The following is an 18,074-nucleotide window of genomic DNA, read 5'->3' as shown; positions in this document are numbered from 1 at the left end:
CTCGGCTGATTGTCGGATTGATTGAGCTGATAGAAGTAGACCTCTTCCTGAATCAGAAGCGGATTAGCTGGATTAGCGGCACTGCGTCCTGTCAGGGTTAAGCGTCTCGTTAGTCACCACTCTGGTCATATGGCAGCTCTCCGGAGGATGGAAAGTGAGCTGCAGCGGATTCAGCTTTAGCTTTAGCTAGCATCAATGTCAAGACACTTATGGGGAGACGTAGACGTGTGAATAAAGCATCGTGATGGAGAGATAGATAGAGGCAGTGGACGAGTGAATGGATGACAGAGACACCTTGCCTGTGGCTGTGGACAGCTTCAGGGGTTAAACCGTAGTGGACAAGTCCCTCAAATCTGGGGGACAAAGAACCGCTCTGTTTGTCTTTTTCTCTTGCACATCTTTTCTTCATTTTTTTTTTAATCTCTAAAAAAACAATTGCAACCAAACTATACATGATTTGATGAAAATCCTCCTAATAATCATTTCAAATAATTCAGTACTTTCAGTAACCTCTGAAACTGAAAACTGGGACAAAAGAATTAATTTAGTTATTTTTTGCCGCATCGTGATTCTCTCTTGAGTGATTTTTAACTGAACGGTGTCCCCAGTAAGAAAGTCCTAGACTATTTACTAAGTAATGTCATAATCAGCATCCAAAGATGAATTATTTTCTGACAATGCCACATCCCGGAGTGGTTTATTTCTCTTATACTTATATATTGATTCATTAAAGGATGACAGATCATACTTTTTATATATTTAGAGTTAAGAGTATGCTATACATTATAGCAGACGTGAGAGAAATCTTAAAGTTACAGCTCTACCTCTGCCTGTTACAAAGCACTGATACTGGAGACTCCTTCCATAAAAGTTAAATAAACATCTCCTCGCCACGGAGAAAACTTCACAGTATCAACGAATACACATGTTCCCTTTCAAAGGGAACTTCGACGTTGCGTTTAGCATAACACTATGGGAGCGCCCTTGTGCGCGTGACCGGTATCTGAAGCTTGTGTAAAATTATGCCTCTATTTATAGGCCTGCCATGATCAGGTGTTGTGGCAATTAAGCGCGTCACGTGATATAAATATGGCACCTGTGAACCACGCCGTCAGCCTTATTATCTTCAGCAAGACTGCATGTCGGTTGTTTATGTAAAGAAACAAAAAGACGATTCATTTTCTCTCTATCTTTTCTCAAAATCTCAGAACTTTTTATCCTTTAAAAAAAAGAGAAAAAAAGAAGGAATGAGCGAGAGAGAAAAATATGAGTGAGAGAATTCAGGAAATGTGTTACGGCTTGCTCCCGTTTCATCACGGGGAATAGTGCACACTTTCTGGGTGAAGTGTCTAGGGGGTGTAGCATGCGATGGCAGCCTCGAGAGGCTGCGCATGGTAATGCCTACATTAGAACGCGACTCGTGCTCTTCTCGGAAGCCGAAGTGAGTTGGGTTTCAGAGCCTCACGGATCTGGGCCTGGGTCTCAGGTCCGGGGGATCTCTTATGGATCCGGAAGAAGAGCCGGAGATGAGCGCTGCTCTATCTCTTGCTCTGTCTTCCGGGTCCTGCTCTCCACTGGATTTGGAGCTCGCTTCGCAACTCCGCTTTCCGCTATGGAAAGGCAAAAGGGAAAGAGAGAGAGGAAAAAAAAAACACACACACACACACAAAAATGATAATAATAATTCCTCTCTGACTCCGAGGAGCCAGAAGGATGTGCTAAAAACTGAGAGCAGAATATAAAGAGCTGCTTGAAGTGATTACTAAGGCTGGATGAGCCTTTTTCTCCCCAGTGAAAGTAAATCCCTCACACTGCAGAAAACTTCCCTTTCTTCCAGAATTGCATGACAAAATATCGGCCTTCTGGGGGAAAACCATGCATAAGCCGTATTTATAACCCCACGATGTTGGATTATTCGGCCATTGTGGGGAATGAATGGCATGGCTATTTAGCTATGCTGAAGGTGGAAGAGGCGCTTGCGATCTACCTCTCTCCTTCGACGGCAGGTAATTAGAGGGGCTGGCTTTGCCATCCAAGCCACCGTGTAAGGCCACTGTGGCATTGGTGAGCAAGGCCTATGCAGTAGTAGTCTTGCTTGTGGGTCACTTCAGACAATGACATTGTTGCAGGCCTACCAAGCAGACCTGCTGAGTGAGCTTGACATATGGCAGCATTCAGCCAGTTCATTCCCTGTTGTGTCGAGTTCACCTGGGCATCCACGAGTGGAGCCCGGGCCAGCGCTAGTGCAAGGGAGACACAGAAGGCAAGTATGGCAGCCCTCCAACCTCCGCAGACAGCCAGGGGAACCGGGCGGCCACAGTCACGGCCTGCTACTAGGCCTGATCTGAGAATGGTCATAAAGCCTAAGCAGTCAAAGAAGAGCGGTCGTGCGGGGCCGTGGAGGGACGTATCAGGGGACATGAGGTTGTTAGGGCAGTTAGCCCCTAGTGCTACTGTAAGGCCTCCCCTAACCAAGGCTGTCCCAAGTTTTCAGTGTTCTCTGGTCAGCGAGCCGTCACAGGGCAATGAAAATCTGATGCTTTCCCTCAAATAGAATGTGGAATAATTAATATCACTAAAAGACCGTCTGGCAACGTGGAAACTACTGCCAAATGTGTCTCCATGGGTTCTGTCTACCGTAGAAAAGGGTTAGTGGGTCCAGTTTAGAGCTCGACCCCCCCGTTCAGACGTGTGCTCACCACAGTAGTCAGCACAGACCAGAGCCCGACGTTAGCGCAAGAAGTAAGATCTCTCTTGGACAAAGGGGCCATAGAATATGTACCCCGTTTCGTTTTACAGCCGTTATTTCCTGGTCCCCAAAAAATAGAGGAGTATGTGGCCAATTTTAGATCTGCGTCATCTGAACTGTACTCTTTGGACATACAGGTTCAAGATGCCGACCAGCTTATCGTTCCACAGATTCAGTTTGAGGACTGGTTTGTGATGATAGATCTAAAAGGTGCATATTTCCAAATAGAAATATCGCTAGCTTTATCCCCTCGCACCTTCACAAAGTGCATAGATGTCACTATGGCTCCATTGTGACTCCAGGGCATCCGTGTACTAAACTACCTGGACGACTGGTTAATTCTAGCATGATCCAGGGAATTGGCGGTTCAACATCTTGATGTTGTTATCGCCCACATGAAGAGCTTGGGGCTCAGGTTGAACCTCAGAAAAATATGCTTTTCCCAGTGCAGTGGACAGCTTTTCTAGGGGTTATAAGGATTCTTCTACGATGAGAGCGTTTCTATCCCCAACATGCGTAGGGTGAATCCTATCAACACTGAGCAAGATAAAGCTGGATCTGGAACTGAGGTCGTAGAGACCTTGTTAAACGCTAGAGCACCATCCACAAGGAAATTGTATGCACTCAAGTGGCGGCTTTTTGTCTTGTGGTGTGAGGAACATCAGCTAGACCCAGTGAACTACACAATAGCTACAGTTCTGGAGTTCTTACAAGAACTTTTCTCAGCAGGGTGGGCTCCTTCTACAATCACGGTTTACGTGGCCGCCATTTCAGCCAGCCATGCCGTTGTTGATGAAGCCTCTGTGGGGCAACATCCTCTAACTTCGAGGTTCATGCGTGGTGTCAGGCAGCTGAGTCCCATCTGCAGGCTGCGCATACCTTCGTGGGACCTTTCTGTGGTCCTGGAAGGTCTGTCAGGGACCCCATTTGAGCACTTAGAGTCAGCCTCTGAGAAGCTTATGACTCTAAAGGTAGCTCTTCTGCTGGCCCTGACATCTCTCAAGCGAGTAGGAGATCTACAAGCTCTCTCTGTTGCCCCTTGCTTCTTGACTTTGCCCCTAGATTAGGCAAGGCCTTCCTGTATCCAATGCCAGATTATATTCCTAAGGTGCCTACATCGTCTGCCCACCCTGTGGTGTTGCAGGCTTTCTGCCCTCCTCCATTCCCCACACCAGAACAAGAGAGAATGCACCTGCTGTGTCCAGTAAGGGCTCTCTGTACTTACGTCCATCGCTCCAGCCAGTGGCGTAAGTCAGAGCAGCTGCTGGTCTGCTTTGTCGGTGACAGTAGAGGTGATGCTGTGTCAAAGCAGTGCGTCTCTAATTGGAAAGTGGAAGCAATCTCTATTGCTTATGAGGTGTGCGGTCTCGCTACGCCTCTGGGCATAAGGGCTCATTCCACTAGAGCGGTTGCCTCCGCCAAGGCTTTGTCCAAAGGGGTATCCTTACAAGATGTATGTGCTGCTGCAGGGTGGTCTACGCCACACACATTCATTCGTTATTACAGCCTGGATATTCATTCCACCCCGGGCTCGAGTGTCTTGCAGTGACCCTCGGGCTTGGGTCTTTTTACCTTCGGTGTGACGGAGTGGGTATTCTTGTTCCCATAGTGTTATGCTAAATACAGCGTCGGAGTTCCCTTTGAAAGGGAACGTCTGGGTTACGCATGTATCCCTGTTCCCTGAGAAGGGAACAAGACATTGTGTAGCTTTGTCATACCACGGCAGGCCTGTGAATTGCGTCTTAGAGGCTGACGGTGTGGTTCATAGGTACCATATTTATATCACATGATGCGCTTAATTTCCACGTCACCTGACCATGGCAAGCCTATAAATAGAGGCATGATATTAAACAAGTTTCAGATACGTTTCAGTCACGCGTGCAAGGGCGCTCCCATAGTGTTATGCTAAACGCAACACCTCGTTCCATTCTCAGGGATCAGGGTTATATGCGTAACCCAGACGTTTTTTTTTTTTACCTTTTTACATGGACCTTCAACGCCTGACAAATCAGAATCGTTCTGATCATTCAGTGTGATTATGTAAAAAATGTAATGTTGTAATGTAAAATATAAAAACTGAGATGTATCAAGAATCAGTTTATAATTGCCTGAATTGAACGGTGAGATCATGTAGACTGTGTGTGAGTGTGTGTGTGTGTGTGTGTGTGTGTGTGTGTGTGTGTGTGTGTGTTATTGCCTTCTCAAGCCTGCTGTCTGCTCAGCTGCCCAGCCTTGTCATAAATGTTTCAGAGATGCCCTTTGATAATGAGGCTGCCGTCTTTCTTTCTATCTATCTTTCTTTCTTTCTTTTTTTTTTTTTTGTTGCACCCATTCAGAAATATCAGCCTGCATATTACAGTGGCAGGTGCGTTCTTGATCGAAATGCGACTCAGTTTTAATAATTAATGCCGGAGATGTCACCGCAATAGCGAGATTGATTCAGGACTCGTTCACGGCGTGAGATGGAGTTCAAAATCAACACGAGGGGATATGCGTCAGGAGTGCAGCCGTTATGTCTTTGTGGTTTTGTTGTTTACGTGCAAACGGACTGATTTTAATGCACGCAGCTAGGGTTTCAAGACGAGAGCTCACATTGCAACCTGTGGTATATTGTAAGCTCCCAAAATCCAGAATTCAAAACTCATACTCCTCAAAAGAAGGAATTTTTCCCAGTTGTGAGATGGGAATAACGGTTATTTCCAACCGATTTCTTACAAAGAATAATTTGCTGTTTGTGAAGGGTGCTTGTACACTGCAGATCACCAATTGCACCTATTATTATTATTATTACTACTACTATCGTAGTAGTAGTAGTAGTATGTCACTTTTTTAGGTTGGATTTTACACAATAAGACTTTTAACTTAATATTTACTCACTTAACACCAACAAAGGCTACACAAACGAAGGTGGGAATAACAAGTCAGTATAATGCAAGGTGGGAATAACGGAAAGTGGGAATAATGGAAGGTCAGTATAATGGAAGGTAGGAATAAAGGAAAGTGGGAATAACGGAAAGTGGGAATAACGGAAAATCAGTATACTGAAAGGTGGGAATAAAGGAAAGTGGGAATAAGGGAAGGCGGGAATAACGGAAGGTCAGTATAAAGGAATGTGGGAATAAAGGAAGGTGTTAATAACGGAAGGTCAGTATAATGGAAGGTGGGAATAAAGGAAAGAAGCAATAACAGAAAGTGGGGATAACGGGAAGCAGCAATAACAGAAAGTAGGAATAACGGAAGATGGGAATACAATGTGAATGCAGTTCCATTTTTTTACAAATAACTTCTGCCTTTAATAATTATTTGCTGTTTGTGAAGGGTGCTTGGACCCCGCAGACCGCTACTTGAACTTATTATTATTATTATTTATTATTATGTCACTTTTTTACGTTGGATTTTACCCATTAAGACTTTTAACTCCATATTTACACACTTAACACCAACAAAGACTACACAACAGAAGGTGGGAATAACAGAAGGTGGGAATACAATATGAATGCAGCACCAATTTGTTGCAAATAACTTCTGCCTTTAATTATTATTCACTGTTTGCAAAAGGTGCTTGGACCTCGCACTTGCAGCTATTATCATTATTATTATTTTTATGTTAATGTTTCAGGTCAAAATGTTACACAATAAGGCTTTTAACTCCACACGTGCTCATTTAATGCCAACAAAAGGGATGGTGCATCACACTCAGGGGCGTGTCTCTGTCTCCTACGAACGACTGGCTAGTTGTCTTCTATATCCTAATATATGAAAAAGGAGTGTTTTCCCTACAAACATCTTCTCTGTTTGTTGATGTTATAGTTACATTGTCATTGTGTGTATGTGTGGTCCATCAGCTGCTTCAGAATCTAGGTAAACACCAGACTTGGCTTCTTCATGAGTGCTGGAATCAGTCTACTCATATCCGTGACATTTCCTCTGCTCTGTGTGTGTGTGTGTGTGTGTTCTCTGTCGTCTCAGTGCGGAGAGGAGATGTCCTGGCAGCCTGGAGCGGCATCCGTCCACTAGTCACTGACCCCAACTCTAAAGACACCCAGTCCATCTGCCGCAACCACATCGTCAACATCAGTGAGAGCGGCCTGGTCACCATCGCCGGTCAGTTCGGACGAAAACAATCACGTCTTTGTTGTAGCCGCTTGAGGAAATAAGTCCTGTTACGTGTTTTTGAGCGGCTCTGGTGTCGAATGTGCAGTGGGTTTCTGTGTTTCTGTCAGTCCCATCGTCAGAAGTGACGCATGAGTGTCATTCACTTAGATCTGTATTATATCAATTCATCGCTTAGAATAAAAGGGTGCTTGAAGGGTTCTTTCAAACCCAAAAACGCACCAAAAAAAGAATGCACCGACTTGTTACAGGAAAGCTTTTTTAATTTCTTGAATGGAAAAAATTGTTGCAAATGTAATTATGTAGTGCTGTAGAAAGTGGAAAGAATTTTTCATTTTTTAATTTTTTTCAGCTGCTTAGACCCCTTTCTGATATACTCTGTCGTAGGGTTCTAGTTAGGAACTTTAAGGGTTTCCGAAAAGCCTTTAATGGGTCGAATGTTTTTGTCTTTTAAATCTGAAAATATTTTGATGATGAGATTGGTAACGGTTCTGACAGCTCTAATGGATATATTCACACTGGAGGGAATCAAAGACTTAGGGTCATGCTGTTCTAGGAATATAATCAGTGACAGGTTGGTGCGATGACGCTGACAACGGTTACAATTTCCAATGAATAAAAGAATGACATGGCATACCTTTTATCCATTTATAGTTACATTTAATGTATATTTCGAGCGTTTAGATGTTGATTGTGTCCTTCAAGGTGGCAAGTGGACCACCTATCGCTCGATGGCTGAGGAGACCCTGGACGCTGCGATAAAGGAACACAAGCTTCACGCCGGACCGAGCAGAACCGTGGGTCTGACGCTGGATGGAGGGAAGGACTGGACCCCAACCCTCTACATCAGACTGGTCCAGGACTACGGTCTGGAGAACGAGGTCAGCTTTCAGAACCAAGAAGGCACTAATTACTACTGACTGAATTATTGTTAACACTTTATTTAAGGGCGGTGCTCATAAGGCTACGTGAAACCTACATAATCCCTTCATGACACCTCACACAAACCTATCTAAACATTTATAAATGCTTATTCCAGCATATGTTAACTGACTGTTTTGTCACTTTTGATGTCAAGTTGACATTACACCTGAGTTGACATAAGATAGTGTTATAGCATTCATGTTCAGGTGTTATAACAACTGACTTTGTAGCTCAGTTACTATTGCTGTGATGTGAAATGACAAAAACAAAAACAAGCGTGTAGAGAATATACATCCAGCTGTCATTATGGTGCCATGACATTATTCACTGACATAATTATTCATATCGCATTCCTCAACGGTCATAACTCTGTCATGAGAGAAGTGTCACAGCATTGCGATCAGTGTTCAGTATTTTGTTATAGGCGTTTATATCCCAACACTGTTGTATTCTCGATTCTGATTGGTCAGAAGGTGTTGATAAATTTTCCATAACAGCAGCTCTGACAAATCACAGGTTTAAACAGTATTAACACGCTTGTTCTAATACGTTGTCGTTTCTACAGTAACAGCGCATCCACGGGGACTTGTACACTTGTACAGCGGACGCTCCACTAAAAATAAATGGATTATAAACATGTGTGTTTGTCAATATGGTGGAGTTTTCTGTAACATTTACAGAAAGAGTCTCCAGTGTCAGCACTTTGCAACCCTTTTTCAGTAACAAGCTGAACCTGAGCGAGAACCTGTTTCACGGACGAAACTATAACCGGATAAAAAGTACAGCATATCGTTCTTTAATGAATGAAAAATTTGAACCATTTTATTCCTTACTGTACTTATGACACGTTATATCGCACTCATAATGTTTTCTGCTAAGCACAGTCCAGAGTTTGCTAGCTTTGCTAGCTCAGGAACATTGTTCCTCTGAGAGAATCAGCCCAATTATATAGAGTTTTATAAGCCGAAGAGCTTTCCCTCAGAGTCACTTATTATTTTCCGATTGCTTTATGATACCAGTCGAAAATGGACAGAAGAAGCGAGTCGTCCTTTTCCTCTGATCGCCACTCTGCGAGTAGATTGACTCCAGTTTGCTGTCGTCTCCTGGGGTTCATTCGGGATAGAAAGGCCGGCATCGCCCTCGTTAGGATCCGGGATGAGCTCAGTGAAGCCCTGGCCTGTACGACAGGCGCTGTTTTTGCGGCATATTTAAAAAGGTCAGCATGCAGATATTTCTGACAGCACTTGACCTTTGGTGGAAGGCTTTGAATCGAAGTAAGTGCCGCGGTTTGTTTTGTTTTTGTTTTTTTTTTCTTCTCTTTTTTTCGTCCAAACGTTTAACGAAGCACCGGGCGTGTATGAGGAACACCGTCAGCTGATTCACCTGGACAAAAAAACAACGACGGTGTCCAAACACAGAGGAGAGGATTCAACAGAAATGTGTGACTTTGGAGGATGTGTGGGAATGACATGTCTCGCTCTTGCTCAGCTGATACACACTCTGTTCACAGGTTGCCCAGCACCTCGCAGCTACCTACGGAGGGAGGGCGTTTGAAGTCGCCAAGATAGCGCAGGTCACAGGAAAGAGATGGCCCATAGTGGGAAAGCGGCTCGTATCAGAATTCCCTTACATCGAGAGTGAGGTACATGAGCTGAAGTTGTGAATAATATATACACGTGTATATGTGTTTATTATTTTGTCTATTGCCATCTAGGAAAGTGAGAACTAAAAGTGGTGCTAGTGGTGAGAAAGAAAAAAAAACTAAAGAAACAAGGCTGTGCAGTCTGTACACGATATTCCATCATTACACAGAGCACTGAAAAGTGCAAATAGCTCTGAAAGAATGAAAGAAAGAAAAGGGGAACAGAATCAAAAAGCAAAAAAAATATGCAGGTATTAACGGCAAAAATTTATAATAAAGAATAAAAATGGAAATAAGAAAGAAAGAAAAATGAAGGAAGGAAAAAAGAAAGAGAAAAAGGAAAAAAGAAAGGAAAAGATAGTCAAATGAAGAAAATAGGGGGAAACATTTAAGTAAAGGGAGAAAAAAGAAAATCTAAAGAACGAAGTGAAACAGGAAAAAGAGAAAAAGGGAAACATGAGAAAAGAAATAAAGAAAAAATGTTAAAAAAGAAAACAAAAACATATGCAGGGTGTGTGCTGTCCGGCATTAAAGAGTACTGATTGTGTGTATGTGTGTGTGTGTGTGTGTGTGTGTGTGTGTGTGTGTGTGTGTGTGTGTGTGTAGGTGATGTTTGATGTATGGTATTAAAGAGTACTCATGGTGTGTTTGTGTGTGTGTGTGTGTGTGTGTGTGTGTGTGTGTGTGTGTGTGTGGGTGATGTATGATGTATGGTATTAAGAGTACTCATGGTGTGTGTGTGTGTGTGTGTGTGTGTGTGTGTGGGTGATGTATGATGTATGGTATTAAAGAGTACTCATAGTGTGTGTTTGTGTGTGTGAGTAGGTGATGTACGCTATTAAAGAGTACGCATGCACAGCGATTGATATGATCTCTCGGAGGACGCGGCTGGGTTTCCTGAATGTCCAGGCTGCTGATGAAGCTCTTCCACGCATCGTCGAGATCATGGCCAAGGAGCTGAAGTGGAGCGAGGAGAAGAAGAAAGTACGTCATTCCTTCACTCGTTTATTAAAACAACAGAAACGTCATCCATCTGTGTTTTAAGGTCAAATTGTTGCAGTACAATTTTTACTACTGTGTGTGTGTGTGTGTGTGTGTGTTCCTTCACCAGATTGTGAGTTTGTTTGCTTTGCAATACTCGCTCTTTTATTGTTTTCAAAACACTCTGTTTTTTTTTCCTGCACAATGCCCTCGGGAGCGCACACCAAAGGTCTCGGCCCGGTTATGTGAACACAGTCGCTCGAGAGCTGAGCTATTGTTAACACCAGCACTAAATTTACCGCTTTAAATAGTCACACAATTGAATTACACACAATATCAGCTGCGTACCGTACCTGCGTCTTACGTAGGTGTATGAGGGGGTATATCCCAGCATCCATGTGTGAGGGTGTGTGTGAGAGTGCGTGTGCGTGTGTGTGTGTGAGGGGGTGATAGAGTTACATGCAGATGCAAGGTTTCCTGTCAAAACAAAACGTCTAATAATAGCGCAAATTGGTGCACTGCTTCCCAGGAGTTAAACACTTGGTCCTTCTCGAAGCACACAATACAGGTGCACCACACCCTATACACACACACACACACACACACCCTACACACACATACACACACTGTTTCTCATACACTGAGGTTTGCGCTTATTAGGAATGAAATAATTTTGTTTAACGATCTATTTTTTTCATTTAGTACTTCCCTTCAGACGCTAAATAAGATAGTTACATGTATCCCAGAGGACAAAATACTAACAGTTTACACCGATCATCCTTTTCAAAAGTTTACACCCCCCTGGTTCTTAATGTATCGTATTGCCTTCTTGAGCATCAGTGAATATTTGCACCTTATGTAATAGTCATGAACGAGTCCCTCAGTTGTCCTCAGTGTGAAAAGATGGATCTCAGCATCACGTAGCCACTCTTGGAAAGGGCTCAAATATGAAGAAGATGCTGGAAAAGTAAAGAATATGCAGGACCTGGAGGATTTTTCTGAAGAACAGTGGGCAGTTTAACTGCTCAGGACAAACAAGAGACTCGTGAACAACTATCACAAAACATAAACACAGTCGTGGATCATCCAGGTAACAACACACAGTATTAAGACTCAAGCGTGTGTAAACTTTTGAACAGGGTAATTTTGATAAACTATTATATTGTCTTGTGGACTATATGTAAACATCTGTTATGTGAAATAGCTTATTCAGGACAGTACTAAATAAATAACAACATGGGTTTTTTTATGGTCAATCATATTTTGTTAATAGTATAAGATTTATCAGATTCTCCCAGGGGTATGCAAACTTTTGGGCACAACTGTATATTTGCAGAGTAACAGCATTTTTGGAAACCGTGTTTGTGTGTGTGTGTGTGTGTGTGTGTGTTTTGCAGGAGCAAATGGAGGCTGCTAAACAGTTCCTGTACCAGGAGATGGGCTATAAAGCTCGCTCCGAACAGCTCACCAAGACGTCCGAGATCTCACTCACGCACGAGCAGGTGGCCAGGTACACTCTGTGTGTGTGTGTGTGAGTGTGTGTGTGTGTGTGTTTATTAACGGCACTAAGTCTCGGTTATGATTTCCAGATATAAGAAGCGTTTCTACAAATTTGACAAAGATAGCAAAGGCTTCATCACAACATTGGATGTGCAGCAAGTCCTAGAGGTGAGGGCAGTACCAAACTTACAGTATGTAATGACTTGTATACCACAGCGCTGCTGAATTCTGGATTGCCGTTGGTCAGAAGGCGTTGATTAATTTTCTATAACAGCAGCTCTGACAGTAGCGCAGCTGCAAATCGCAGCTTTATATTAACCCTCTTGTTCTAATACATTACTGTTTCTATGGTAACGGCTCATTCACAGGGACAGCATACGGATATGGATTCAAAATAATCGCTGTCGCTGCTTTGTAACAGTCAGAGGTGAAGCTGTAACTTTAAGTTTCTCGAAATGATGTTTAGGGGCGTCCTTCCATCTGTCCGTCTGAGATTCTCGTCAGCGTGATACCTCAGGAACGAGCGGTTGAACGGTGGTAAGATTTACAAGGAACGATCGTTGTGACCAGCAGATGAACCGATTAGATTTTGAAATTGCTCCAGACAGCATCAAGGTCACAGCAAGGTCAAATAGTTTTTCTTCGATAGCTTCCTTCATGTTTGAAGTATATTTGAAGGCTATTTCTGCCACACAAGAAGGACTAGACTTGTTGTCGGTGGAGAAATTCCCATCCACATTATTGATGTCGAGATCCACTTGTTTTTAATCTATTTATTATTAGTCTTAATTTACTGTGGAGCATATGTCCACCATACAGATCCCTGTTACTATAGAAACGATAATGTATTAGAATGAGTGCCCTGATATAAACACATGATTTGAGTTGTCATAAAAGCGGATAAATAAAACTATTTATAATCACTAATTTGCATTCATTAACATAATTTATATATCATGGATATGAAAGTTGTTTCTTTCCTGGCTATAAGAAAAAAAAAATATTTTAGTTCCATGTGTCTTACGAATGCTTATTTTGTTGCTGTTTATTTTCTTCTTCTTTTTTTACCATCAGAAACTGAGCATTCAGATCGACGAGAACGCCCTGCACGAGATCCTCAACGAGGTCGATCTGAACAAGAACGGACAGGTGGAACTGGACGAGTTTCTGCAGGTATGACGTCTCGGAGAGAGCATGGAGTCAGCTTTACATAGACACAATTAATGATTACATTACAGCTGCGGTATTCATAGCTCATAGATCTTTCAAAGTGCCTCATTAACTGTCTTTTGTTCCACCTTTATTTGAGTTTAAGAAGCACCACTTGATAGAAACTCCTGCTGAGGGAGACGAAGGTGTGGACACTTAACTGTTGCGTATGCTGTGTCCTGACCCGAGTCCTGACAGGCCAGCCGTAATTAAAAGCACTGAAATGTCCTCATGGCAGTTAGAATAATGAGCATGTGGTAAATTAGCGTGAGGCATGTGGATTTTTGTCTGCTGGTAACCAAGCATGAATTAGATTACGGGTGTAATTGATAGGAACCAGAGGACAGGTGTTAAAGTAAGAAAATCACTGTCTGTTTTAATTTAGACTTAATGAGAAGCCACCAGTGGCGTGTGCGTGAGACAATGTTGTGTCACATGACATAGACAGGACTGTACGCCAAAAAAAAAGTTCCTTTACTAGATATGCATCTCATAAGATCTGCTCTTCTAATTGGCTTAGCTCATGAGTGCCGTTCAGAGGGGACAAATCTCAGACAGCCGATTGGCCATCCTGATGAGGACAGTGGAGGAAGGGTTGGACTCCAGAGGACCGGTGTCGGTGGACCGCAGTGGTGGAGGAGTGTGAGGCCCGAGAACTTACAACCAGAACCACAGGTCTGAACCACAGGTGTCCACTGAAAATCACATTTAAAAAAAAACAAAAAAACACCTGAGTTCTTTTATTATCGTTCATTTTTATGTTGCTTTGCATTTATTTAAAGCAGTTTTTTAACAGTATAAACTTTTGGATATATCTGAAAGCATTCTTTTAATCACTGGGGGAGACACCGGAGCGAATTCAGACAATATAATAGTGTGCCGGTAACGCATCGTCATGACCTGACACCATCTAAACAGTCAGAAATATTAAGTTTAGCTATGCTTTAAAATGTTTTGAAACACACGAACTAACATCGTGGCAAGTTTAAAATGAGATTTTCTGTATTACATACACGACTAATGGCATGCTGCCGGGTTTGTTCTTCGTTAACGTAGTTGTAATCGACGCCTGGGGATGCTTGATGTTCACACCATTTTATAAAATGCATGATTTTGTCTATTTTCTATAAGAACTGATGGCAAAAAAAACAATCCACAAACATCATAAAATGTCACTAAAGCATATTTGGATAGCGATATCTACGTTAGAGTGACATGGGGTGACTGATTTTGTGGGTTTCTTCTTCTAAGAACCTAAACGTTTTTTGATAAAATAACATTGTGAACTGTGAATATTTAGCACTACAATCATAATATTATGGCTTACATGAGGTGAGGCCCATTTAATTATGACACTCTTGGACATTTTTTCCCCAAGGGATGTGACTATTAGCAGCAACATTTCTAAGCACTTTTCCAAACTATTTATTGCTTCGCAACTGCTGGAATTGTGGAATTGTTTAAAAAAAAAAAACAACATCTGTACACCTCATGGAGCTGTTATAACCGAAACACTGGTTATTATTGACCTTCACGCAGCTGTTGTAGAAAACAGGTCCGTGTTGAATATCTGGCGAAATAGGGACAGAGACATTTACACACCTTGCTTGAGTGAAAATTTGGTGTGATCTGCCTGTTGTAGGCTGGCTCAGTACATGGAGCAATACTGAAGTGCTGTGCAGGGAATATTTCTTGAAACGTTTTTACAACATGGCTGTGCCCTCGGTTCAGCATGCGCAAGTTTCATGCTTTTATTTTGTCTTCAAACTCACTCTCTGTCCCAGGAATTTTTAAAAAGTACATTACTGTACTATTTAGGGGTCCAGGCCCAGCTGACAAGAAAAGGTCCTCAGGACGTACCCCTAAATGGCCTCTACGAACGTCCCCCGAACATCCATGTGTACGGTCCATAGGACGTCGAAGGGGACGTTCACAGGATGTCCAGCGGCTTAGGGGACTTTCGCTGAAATTAACACATTCTGTAGTGTTATGATTTGATATCGTCTGACGTCCTCGGAACGTCCACCAGCGAACGTTATAAACCCCGGGACCAAATACGGACCTAAATGGACATTCGCGACATCCCAGGGACGTCCCGTGTTTGCTGGGGTGACACTATAGTGATATTATGTTGTCTTATTCCTCTTCTTATTCTTCTTCTTATTATTAATATTAAATATATGCAATGGTTATCTATAGCAGCCAAGAGACTTGGAATATCGAATATGGCACACTGAATCAGTCCCAAACTGATATCTTCTTAACCGTTTTTGGATATCTCTGATTCTTACTCTGTCGAGTGGCACTAACAGGCAAAAGCTGGACACATGTTTAATTCCACAACTCTGGAACTGCTCCAATTTTAACGGTTCTGTAGGTCATCGATGGTTACAATTGCTTCAAGGTCCACCGTATTGGAATGGCCGCCATCTTGTGAAACCTCCTACGGATCTGGTCATCATGAATCTCGAATTACATGATCATGAGACTAGGCCTGAAAGAAAAGCTAACCCTAAGGATACTCATAATTGATGACCAATAACAGAATAACAAAATTAATAGCAATGGCGCCAAACAAAAAGTGAGTCTGTATCTGTTTTTCGCCAAACTACGTAGGTGGATTTAAGACCATGACCTAAATGTCATTCCACCTTCAAAGGTGCGGTTTAATTAAAAGATAACATCAGACGCTCATGAAAATGTCTCCCAAAATAAAAAATAAATAAATAAAAAATGAATCATCATGAAAGCGAACAAACGGTTGTAACTTCTAGGTCAAGCAAGTCCATCACTTAGTGCTTGGACCTTTTAATCGCTGGTGCATTTCTATACAATTTGGTATTCAGAACTATTCAGCAGTAACACAATAGCCAAGTTAAAAGCAATGATGCCATACAAGAAGTAACCCACTATCTCTTACCATGAACTTGGTAGGTGGGTTTAAGACCATACCCTAAAGATCGCCAATCAGTGTTGTGTCATTTTACCAATAAGTGGTGCTATAATTAACTATAATGAGCATTACATTCTCATGAAATGTCTCACCTCCCTTATGACATTAAAATGTCCATCATTTGACTCTTTATGGAACCAAATAAAAAGTCCTAACTTCTACATCACATAGTGCTCAGACACTGCTGAATGTAAGATTTTCCGCCATTCCGGTATCCACAAGTAAATTTGATGAAGTCGCGTGTATCAGTGTGTACACCACTGTGTGTAATACTCTAGTTAACGAATTCAGAATTGCTGCTTTTTAATCTTGTGCAATAATAATAATATTCTGCTGTGTTGTATTTTGTTGCTGTATTGTTGCTCTGTCATGGATGCATGCAGTGCCATTAGCGTTCCTTGCTGGTTAGCATGACCAGTGTGTGACGAGTGCCGTCCTAGTGTCCTAGCACCTGTTATAGTTTTTTTTAGCTGTGCCATTTGTGCCGTTCATACGCTGTGATTGTACAAGGACACGCCTGAACGGTCGCGGCATGAACGCGTGCGAGATACTGTTGGCCGAGCTACTGTGATGCACTTTTCCTGCACGTCTTCTCCTTTTCCTGTTCAAGTTTGCACTCGCTGCACAATTGTACACATGCACTGATACTGATTTCCCAGCACTCCTGCCATGTCATTGGTCTATATGTCACTTTTTCTCAGGCAATAGTCAAAGTATGGAACCAAATGAAAAGGACGGTCTGTCACTTAGTGCTTGGACCCTCTAATCGCTTAATAGTACAGTGCTATAGTATTCACTTGTGGTTATTTTATTTTATTTTATTTTTTTGCATTGCTCTATTAGATCTTTTTATGCTATTGAATTAATGGGGTTTTTTTCCACTTCAATACGCACAATGTTTCCATTCCGTTTCATTCGATCAAAAAGAAAATTCATTTTGTTGTCTTAAATCTTTACGATTTGTTACTGGTTGTGTGCTTTATTATAATTTCAATCAAATTATTATTATTATTATCATTATTATTATTGTGCTTCTGCAATCTTTAGGATGTGCTAGCTTTAAACATTTATAACGAATACATTTAATGTGCCTTGTTTTCTATCAAGAGAACACTGTAATAATACCGTATATTTTACTATTTTAATTTCTTTGTGTATATTATTACTATTATTATTATTATTTAGACAGTAAATTTTGAGAAATGGCTACTTTTATGTGCCCGGATCTCTGGACGCTGTGTGACAGCTGTTCCAGTGTGAACATGTGATACAACAGGAGTAAATGATTGATTTGTCTGTTGTATGTTGTGGCTGGATGAAATATCACACTGTTCCTGACTGAAAGAGTTGTGTTTGAGCAAAAAAATTTTTAAATTACTCTGCAACACCTGAGTAATGTAATTACGGAATTAAGTATAATTAAACACTATTAAACATATCTGATTGCATCAATTAGGGTTTGGGATCTTCTTCCGTTCATTTGTGTTTGACGAGGTCATATTTTCAACATGTCAGCTGATGCAGGTACATCTCATCTCTCTCTCACTCACACACACACACACACACACACACACACACACACACATATACAGTTCTTCGCTATTCTAAACTAATTGACTTTAAATCCATCGTCTAAATCTATTACACCCTAATTTTGCTGATTGATGAGAATCACAGATACGTGGCCCATCCAGGCTTCTTCATCTCTGGGGTGTCCCTTTATCTGCCTGTCCAATAATCCCTCGGACGTACTGGCCACGGCGGTGCGATCAGTGCCCCGCACAATGCAATTAAACCAGCAGTGCAGCACAGAGCTGCCGCTAATCCTCGGCCTCGCCTGAGCAGCTGTAAGACTAGCCGTGTCAATCCGGCATGATTGCTTGATTATAATAACCATAATAACCTCAGTATGAGCCTTCGCAGGATCTGTGGCCAGAGCAGCCAGAACTGGAAACAGTGTAGGTCAGGAAATCAGAGATGAATAACTGCTTCAGGCAGTTTAG

General features: G+C 42.0%; 1 protein-coding gene across 3 annotated transcripts in view; it reads left to right on the top strand.

The window, feature by feature from the left end:
• Positions 1-17,528, top strand: part of gpd2 (glycerol-3-phosphate dehydrogenase 2 (mitochondrial)) — a 40,223-nt gene extending 22,695 nt beyond the window's left edge. For 2 of the 3 annotated variants that reach the window (XM_017482214.3, XM_017482212.3), the window contains 8 exons: positions 6,719-6,853; positions 7,568-7,743; positions 9,297-9,428; positions 10,254-10,412; positions 11,807-11,919; positions 11,999-12,077; positions 12,984-13,082; positions 13,639-17,528. In XM_017482214.3, the coding sequence (XP_017337703.1) occupies positions 6,719-6,853; positions 7,568-7,743; positions 9,297-9,428; positions 10,254-10,412; positions 11,807-11,919; positions 11,999-12,077; positions 12,984-13,082; positions 13,639-13,764 (1,019 nt within the window). In that variant the 3' untranslated portion in view covers positions 13,765-17,528. The remainder of the gene's footprint in view (positions 1-6,718; positions 6,854-7,567; positions 7,744-9,296; positions 9,429-10,253; positions 10,413-11,806; positions 11,920-11,998; positions 12,078-12,983; positions 13,083-13,638) is intronic. The other variant, XM_017482213.3, reaches the window with a different exon arrangement.
• The last annotated feature ends 546 nt before the right edge of the window (positions 17,529-18,074 follow it).

This window comes from Ictalurus punctatus, chromosome 12 (genome assembly GCF_001660625.3).
Source record: "Ictalurus punctatus breed USDA103 chromosome 12, Coco_2.0, whole genome shotgun sequence".
Lineage (NCBI taxonomy): Eukaryota > Metazoa > Chordata > Actinopteri > Siluriformes > Ictaluridae > Ictalurus > Ictalurus punctatus.
Note: the sequence above shows the minus strand (reverse complement) of the source record. Positions and strands in the feature narration are given on the sequence as shown.